The sequence below is a fragment of the Lactuca sativa genome, chromosome 2 (assembly GCF_002870075.4).
Source record: "Lactuca sativa cultivar Salinas chromosome 2, Lsat_Salinas_v11, whole genome shotgun sequence".
Lineage (NCBI taxonomy): Eukaryota > Viridiplantae > Streptophyta > Magnoliopsida > Asterales > Asteraceae > Lactuca > Lactuca sativa.
Window position 1 is genome coordinate 183,165,341 of NC_056624.2, and position 8,748 is coordinate 183,174,088.

At 33.7% G+C, this 8,748-nt stretch overlaps 1 protein-coding gene across 1 annotated transcript; it reads right to left on the reverse strand.

Moving 5' to 3' along the window:
• Nucleotides 1-954: 954 nt before the first annotated feature.
• Nucleotides 955-3,424, reverse strand: LOC111921608 (cyclic dof factor 1). Its single transcript, XM_023917191.3, has 2 exons — nucleotides 2,952-3,424; nucleotides 955-2,502 (listed from the first exon to the last, which is right to left on the reverse strand). The coding sequence occupies exons 1-2, from the start codon at nucleotides 3,162-3,164 to the stop codon at nucleotides 1,294-1,296; spliced, it is 1,422 nt and encodes a 473-aa protein (XP_023772959.1). The 5' UTR covers nucleotides 3,165-3,424; the 3' UTR covers nucleotides 955-1,293.
• Between the last annotated feature and the right edge of the window lie 5,324 nt (nucleotides 3,425-8,748).

The window sequence follows — 8,748 nt, forward strand, 5'->3', positions numbered from 1 at the left end:
CCTCCAGACCTTAACGGTCCAAATTAGTTTCAAGCAGGGTGAATAGTCTAATTAACTCTGAAAACTTCACTGCTATTGAGATCGGAAATTTGGTGAAACTCAGAAGGGAATTCATTTTTGATCTAGGGCGTGTTCGACAAAAATAGCTGGTAGCGGGTAGCTTCTAGCTGGTAGTGTTTTGTTAAACGCTACGTGAAGTAACATTTGGATTTGAAGCGTTTTGTTTAAACTAAACGCTAGAAGCTTGTAGTGTCAAATGAGACTTTTTATACAAAACAGAGTGTTTTGTTAAATGCTAGAAACTCTCAAACGTTCCATACGGAATACGAGAGTTGAAATTAATTATGATGGTGGGTCTATATTTCCTTAATGGCGTATACTATCCTTCAACATTCGAAGTGCATGTAATTCCAAAAAAATCTGACAAAAATCAGGAAAGCTTAGAAAAGATTTCCATGTTAATTTTGTAAGTACCGAAGAGGCTCGGGTGTTTGATATTAGAAACATTCCACTTGCATCTTTTTGGAATTCGAGTAATTTTGTCTTTTTTTTTTTTTTTTTTTTTTTTTTTTTTTGTTGTCGAAACAGGGGGAAAGTTAGGTGGGATCTGTTGTAAGTGGGACGTTTCCATATTTAACTATACTAACAATTAACATCCTTAAAAATCAATGATTCATACTGAGATTAATTACCATTTTTAATGTCTATGCCTCCAAAGAATCCGGTTGAAGGAAAACATCTTTGGTTAGATATGAGCAATCTTAAAAACTCCAATAATTGTATTTTGATTTTCATGGGCGATTCTAACCACGTTAAAGGAACAAATGATTTTCTTTTGCGAATCTAGTTCCCCGAACTTTTAACGTTTTTATTATACAAGTTTACTTAAAGGTTGATCCTTATTTACATAAGCAAAATTATAAAATGTAAACATAATGTAAATCATCAAGAGGCTCATTCCAAGGTCAAAATAAGATTAAAGATTAACGTTTGTGAATTTTGGTATTCTAAACTTATTTCACTGCACAGTGCACACCCTTCACTCTGTTCTACTACCTTCTTCACTATTTCACAGATAACATTATGTACACGAGACTCAAAAATACTTTAAAATTCAAAAAAACTTGCAGTCTTCTCTTCTATCTCTTTTCAACAATGGAAAACTACAGAGGATATGGAAAAATCATCTCACCTTTCTTTCTTTCCCATTTGCATGTCACTGAAAAGTGAAACCCCATCTCCATGCAACAAATAACCTTTGAAACAATTCCCATTGCCAAAAAAACAAACAACTCATGAACTTTCTTGAAAATTAAGAGACCTTGATAAAGCTGCAGGATTCGCTTGTAACGCAGGCGATGTTGATGTTTCTTGAATCATTTTCTTTTCTTCATTTTTAGATTCAAACGCCTTGAATATACCCCCTCGATTCACAGGAACAGATCCATCTTTTTTTATTCCCAATGTTGCCCATATTGAGCTTTTTGCAGCTTCATCAGGATCATCAATCCGCAATGTTTTCGGAATCCAAAGACTCTTTTCACTCTCGTTTTCTTTCATCACTTCTTCACTCTCCCCACATTTTACATTCTCGTCCCTCGAATGTTTCCCCAGAGTCGGCGAAATCGGACCCGAAGGAGGGGCAGGATGGTAATTACCCGGAGGAGGAACCCAATACGGGCCGGGTATGGATACGGATACGGGTACGGGTACAGGACAACCCCAATACGGGCCGGCCGGGTAGAATGGCATCGGGAAGCCGGGTGGACAAAAAGCGGGACCCATTTGAGGAGTCCATGGATACGGGGCACCCCATGGGGGCGGGCCCCCAGGAAAACAAGGCACCTGTGGTGAGAATCCATGGCAACTTTGCATGTCATTAACTGAAGGTCTATTTGTGTTGTCATCATTGATTATTAACTCTTCAGGCTTACGAATCATTGTTTTGTCTGCAATTTTAAGAACAGAAGCCATTGATTCACAGAGAGGTGTGTCTGAACCAAATGTAAGAACAGTGCCATTGGGATTAAGGACTGTGTGATTGAGCTCAATTGGAAGAGAAGAATCTGATACGGTGATCTGGCGGTATTGAGAGGCGGATGTTTTGTTCTTCCGGCGTCCGGCGCCTACTGGAACGTTTCTCATTGTGCCGCCAGCTGTCCAGTATCTTTGACAGTTTTTGCAGAAGTGGCGAGGTTGGTTGACATTGTAGTTGTTGTAGTAGCAGAATTTGGTATCCATGCTGTTGCATCGAGGACAAGGGAGGATCTTGTCTGGTTTTTTTAGGGTTTTTTCTTGGTTGTTGTTGCTTGTATCACTTTGATCTTCTTCTGATTTTGATGCTTTTGTGGTAGCACTAGCAGTGGCAGATTCGTTTTCAGGTGAAGGTGTTTTGGTGGTATCGGTTATCATTGAAGTTGCATTTGGGTCTGTAATTTCTGAAGAGATTGTAGAATGAGCTCTATTTTCGTCTTTATCAGCGGACTTGTCGTTTGATTGATCCTGAATTCACCATGAGTTTCAGTTAGAAATTGTAACCAAATAAACAAAGATCGGTAAGCAAGCGTTGAAAGTAACTAAATTCATGAGCATAAGTAAATTGGTTTGAATGGAGAAAAGAGCGATTTGTATAATTATATCTACCAGACCTGAACTTAAGTAAGAATATTTTAAATTTAATTGAACGAGGAAGAAAGTTACAAAATCATGGTTGATTGAAATAACTTGCTCATAGACAATTCCAAAAATCGGCTTATGTTCAATCACAAACAAAACCCCAATGAAAATTAATAAGGATAAACCCTAATCGTCAAAATAAGATCCACTATAAAGCCCTAATTAATGAAACAGACGATTGGGGAAATCAATCATTTCTAGGGTTTTATTAACCAAACAATCAAAATCATCATATGATTGTGGGAGATAAGATCCATCAGTAATTAACCGTTTACCTTATTATTATCATCTGATTCACGTTCTTCCCCAACTTCAGACGATGAACTAGAAGAAGACGACCGATCTTCACTCTTAACAGAAGCAGCATCTCCACCTGCACCCCCACCTCCGGCGGCATCGCCTGATACAGCCTCTTGACTAAAAACTCCGTCAGGCAGCTGAATCGTCTTACCAAACAACTTAATAGCAGGATCTTTTCCCTCCGACATTTCAGGCAGAAAAATAGAATTCAGCGATGGGTTTTGGTTGGATAAAAGGAACAGATCTATTGTCTCTGACAAACAAAGGGTGCGGATCTTTTGGGTGTGTGTGATTTCGTCGTCGTCGTCGTCGTCGTCGAGTAGGCTTTTGATCGTACAGCCACGTTAGCAAAGCAAGAAGCAAGGAGAGCCACAAGTTGTGTATGTGGCTCTTGAGATCTTCTCTCTCTTAAACTTTCTCTCTCATCGCTCTTTTTGATTCTCAGTTTTTGCAAACTTTGCTGACTCATCATTTTTCTTATTTCTTTATATATTCTTATTCCCATCCTCTAATACTAAATTTTCATTTTACTACCCTCCCTTTCTCCTATCGTTTTTCAACCTATTCTATTTGACTTTTTTTTTTTTTTTTTTTTTTTTTTTTTTTTTTGTTAAAGACCAAATTTTCTAGAGAGCTTATACTTTCTTTTGGATTGTTTTATAGTTTTTATGATTTATTCACAGTTATATGTACATGCAAAGTGTAGTGTTTATATAAAACAAATAAGGATTATAAAAATATGCAATCCATATAGTTACCATCTGATATGTATATATCATATCTAACGTTCATTTTTTTACGATTAAAAATATTCATAAAAGAACTATTATAGTTTAATTTTTTTTGGGTTAACCATCTAAATAAAAAAAAAATACTTCATTTTAATCACTGAGAGTTTGATTGTATTTTCAGAAAACTATTATATAAAACTTTGAATCCTATAAAAGCCATAAGAGTTTAAAAATTATTTGGTTTAACCACCTGACATTCGAAAGTTTGAAGTTTAAAAAAAAAAAAAAAAAAAAAAAAAAAAAATACCTAACAACTATTTTTCCATTTGCTATTTGCAACTTAATGGAAAAAACGTAGATTGTATTAAAAAAATACAAAGTTTCAGTGGTTAAGTAAGAAAGACTCACTATAGTTATTCGCCCAAATTCGGGCGAATAACTATAGTGAGTCTATCTATTGTTTCTAATAACAATGATTTAATCGTTTTGTAATTAATTTCTATAATCACAATAAAACTTGATAACTAATTGATTTGAAGTTTTCTTATAATTTAATCTCTAGAACTATTTTGTGAATATAACCGATTATATAATTATGCTTCATATTTTCTCATAGTGAAACAAATTATGCAAATGGTTGAATATGTTGATTAAACGTGATTAATAAATATTTTCATGCAATGAATTTCCTTGAAAATATTGACATACGATTGTGTCATTAAAACTCTAACTTACTGATATTTGATTTTGTCTCTTAAAAGTTCAATTATACTTTTATTTACATTTTCATAACACACGCACACACAAAAGAATTACGGGTTAAAATTGTCGCTACACTAAAACTAAGGGGTTAAAGTTGTATATATCCCTCTTCTTTCATTCCTGTTGCACCACCCACCCAACTCCGCTTTTCAATAAAGTAGTAGCACTTTTTATCTTCTTACAAAAATAAACTATTTGTTTATAACCTCCCCTTTTCTTTTGCCTTTTTCTAAGTACTCCCACCTTTTTCAAATTTTTTCACTTTTGTTTGGTTTAAACTTGTGGATGAAAATGCAAGCTTGCTTCACTTTGAAGCTTCTTTCTTCCATTTGTTTGCCACTGACACCCCATATACGTGTTGAAGTGGGTTAATGCGACTGGTATATTATTAGGTAAGAGTGAGGGCGTTATATTTGTTACAATATACGTAGGTGTTGAATTTGTTTTAAAAAATTTGTGGTGTTGGTTGTCGCGATTTTCATATTGTTATTATTTTAAATTAATTAATATAAAAATAAATAATTTAAACAAATTATTTTTATAAAAACTAAAATTTCATTGAATTAGAAAAGAAATTATAATACACCTAAAAATACAACATACAGTATAATCTAAAATTACGAAACCTAGAAATTTAAATTATGAAATTTAAATATTATATTCTTTTGCCATCTCCTTTTTGGCCGTTAACTTGAATTCTTTTTCGCATCCGATAAGATTGTTGGTTTTTTTGTTATGATCGCCATGGCACGGTTTTTTTCCTTCTCTTTTGCAACACTCAAGTATTGCTCTAACGTCGACTTCAAATTGTCCATTTTTCTTGTTATAATGTTATTTATTCGATGTTACTCGAACCACTTGCCGTCCATTTACCCTTTCGCTTATGTTGGTTTCATCTCATGGGATGAGTGTCTCTTGGAACCTCAGTAGGCTCATCTTCATTAAGGTCGATCCCGACATGTGCATCCAACGATTAACTATGAGTGGTTTTGGAAAGTTTTGGTTCTTTTAGAAGAACCACTCGTGAACATTTCTGAACTTTCGATATCTTGCCATTCTTTCGAATTCTTCACAACGTTCCAAACATAAAGAAATTTGAAATGTGTCCTTTATTCATGTAAAGTGCAAGAGCTTTCTGTAAAATTGTTTCATCGTTTGTACCATTTTGTCATAGTTTTGTTGACGTTCCTCCACTTTCGAGTAAATTTGATCTTTCTTTTGGTAGTCTCCAAGCTTTATTTCCGCGAGAAAACACCTAGTAACTTTCAGGAAAAAAAATTGGCTCATCTTGATTTTTCCAGATTATTGGATCTTCTGAAAACATCAATCCACGCACGACCCAACACCGTTTCTTCCTCTGGTGTTCATTGCTTGGAAGGTGCCTTCGCTTTTCTTTTGCATTTTGGTCGACAACAAATCTCTTCTGACTCGGAATCCGTTTCAGGTACGACTTCGGGTTGTAAGTGAGTTCCGTATTGTGCTTGAGTTTGAGTTTGGGATTGGAATTGGAATGGTGAGTCAAGAAGATGGCCAAATGGGTTGAACTCATTTTCCGATTGAGATTGGAATGACATTTGGGGTTGAGATTGAGTTTGGAATTGTTGTTGAGATTGAAATTGTGGTTAGGTTTAGATGCATTGGGATAGTGGTAATTAGGAGGTGAATAAATTGGCTGATCACTTTGGCTTTGGATTAAGGTAGGTGATGAAGGTGAGAACAGGTTTGTGTTTTGAGTTATTTTTTTTATTTGCTAGTTTTTCGAGTTTTTGGGTTGGAAAGGGAAGCCATTTTTTCATAAATATAAAGAAGTTTTTGATGAAAAATGAAAGATAGTAGTGTGGTAGAAAATACGGTAGTGAGTGGTATTTATATAGGTTGAAAATTGGGTTAAATTTTTTTATTTTTTTGAAAAAAAAATGGTAATAAAATGTGTAAAAACGGATATATTTTTTAAAATTAAAATTACCTCTCTTTCTCTCTCTCACCAGCTAGCATTTACCAAGTTTGGTCATCGAACCCGATATGCCTAGTTGATGGCCCGATGTTCACCGAGTCCACATCAGCAATTGTCGAGCTTCATCTAGACCATTCTGCTAAGCGTTAGAGCTATGAAATGGGATTTCACACAATAGTTTCATTTTTCAAACCTTGTCATCTTTAAATTAAAGTATCTTTAATATTAATATTTTCAATTGATCTTTTATTTGGGTCTTGATTTTGATAATATAGTTTATCAAAAAAAAAATTACTGCTCTTATAAAATTATATATCATACTTTAGATCAAATCAATATCATTATTTTCTTATGCATTATTATGCTATAATATATAAAAATAATAAATAAAAATTAGGAGATGACTAACTATAAATCGAATGACAGTGCTTCCTAATAGAAACATATCTCAAGTTGATTTTTATGGTTAATATCGTAAATCAATTTAAGGTTAATATCGTAAAATGTGTAGCAAACTGATTGTTTTTACAACACTTTGTTTTTGTTTTTGTTTTTTTAAATATATCATTATAAGGTATGTGACTATAGCAAATTTTATTCAAAAGGTACTCTTTTTTAATTGTATTTTAATAGATGTATTTGGAATATGTCCCTCTCCAAATAGTCGAGCGTTTAAATCACTTAGTAGACAAAAAATGTAGATTCAAAAGTATGATTAAATAAGGTATGAGTTAACCGTTTTAAAAAAATGTTTTATAACAGAATCATATCCTTAGATTTTATTCACATGAACTTAGTTTTTCTTCAAGATTTGACTATTTTTACAAGAAAGTTTTTTATTAGAATGAGATATGAGGAATAAGTCTATAATTATATCATGTCGATAGACTTTATGGGTGGGTTCAAACTAGGAATATGGATTAAAGTAGGGACTTTTAGAAGGATGGAATGGGGGCATATTTGGAAGAAGAAATTTTTTTTTTGAGGAGTTATGTAAAGCAAAACTAAGGGCAGTGGATCTTTATGCGGATTCCAAATCTATAATTCATGTAGCAGGTTGCCACGCACTATCCCGACCCACCATTGCCTTTTTTGTTTGCCCTTAAACTACCCTTTTAATAGATTCCAGGCCCCCACACGATTTATTAATGCGGTAAATTTCGTAAAAAGTTTATAAGGCTATAAGACATGTCTCTTTTTCAACCTTTCACAACCTCACAGCAGCACCACGTTATTCTCTTCATTAACTGTTTACAACAAACATTTTTCCAATGAAATACTCACCTTTCAAATATTTCAAAAAAAAAAAATAATCACTAATTTTTAGATAGAGAAAGAGAGTCAGCTTTGTACGTTGTTTCACCGCCAAACACTTGCTTTTTCAGGACCGTGCAAAACGGTGTGTTGTAGTCGCATCTTTCCCGAAGCCAAGTCAGCCATCCTTTTGTTGTTGTTGGGTATATGTACGTCTGATTGTGACAATATGACCGGAAGGTAAGGGTTACATCCTTCGCACCATTTTATTTTATTACATCATGTCATGCCATCTCTACATCATTCCATATTATTGGTGAATTTAATGTCATCAGAAATTTTGTGTAACCGAAACTAAGGGTAAGAGGAGTGGAAGTGTTAAGAGCCTTCGTTAAACTCGCTAAGCCCAAATGTACACCACCCCTAGCACTCGCTAGGGGGGTTATTAAGGTGAGTTCGTCAAACATTTAACGAGAGGAGAGAGATAGAGACTGCTTGTTTGTGATTGGTGGAGAGAGAGAGAGAGAGATTTTTTGCCATTGGTGGAAACTCATTTCAATGAATTTAGGGGTATTGTTAAACACACCCAAAAATTGGGTCAAAACCACTTATTAACTAAAGTCAAAACCATCATATATAATACCCAAATTGATATGATGTATTGAGCCAAAGAAATGATGTACCATTACCTCAAAAATTAATCTCACGGGACATTTTTAATATCTTTTATTTTATAATATATTATCAAAGATTAAATAATTTTAACATATTTACCCCTTATAGTTAAAACATATTTTCAGTTTATACCTTTCTCTATTTTAAAAAAATTATTTTCAATCCTTATTAATGTATTATTAATATATTGATATTCACACGCATATAAACACGAATGGTCCATATGGTTTGGTGTAATTTACGAATTTGGTCACTAACTTTTTTTTTAACTCGGACAGTTCTTATTAAATCTTTTTCTTGTGCGGTTAGTCCGGCCTAAAAAGACTGTTATGCCCTTATTAACTATTTTAATTAATTTTTTATTTACATATTATTTATAAAATTAAAAGATAATAA

Excerpts from the sequence above, each read along its gene's own strand:
- LOC111921608 (XM_023917191.3), bottom strand. The coding sequence starts at position 3,164 with ATGTCGGAGGGAAAAGATCCTGCTATTAAGTTGTTTGGTAAGACGATT. Across the intron at positions 2,503-2,951 it reads AATCAGATGATAATAATAAG|GATCAATCAAACGACAAGTC; the intron begins GTAAACGGTTAA and ends TGGTGAATTCAG.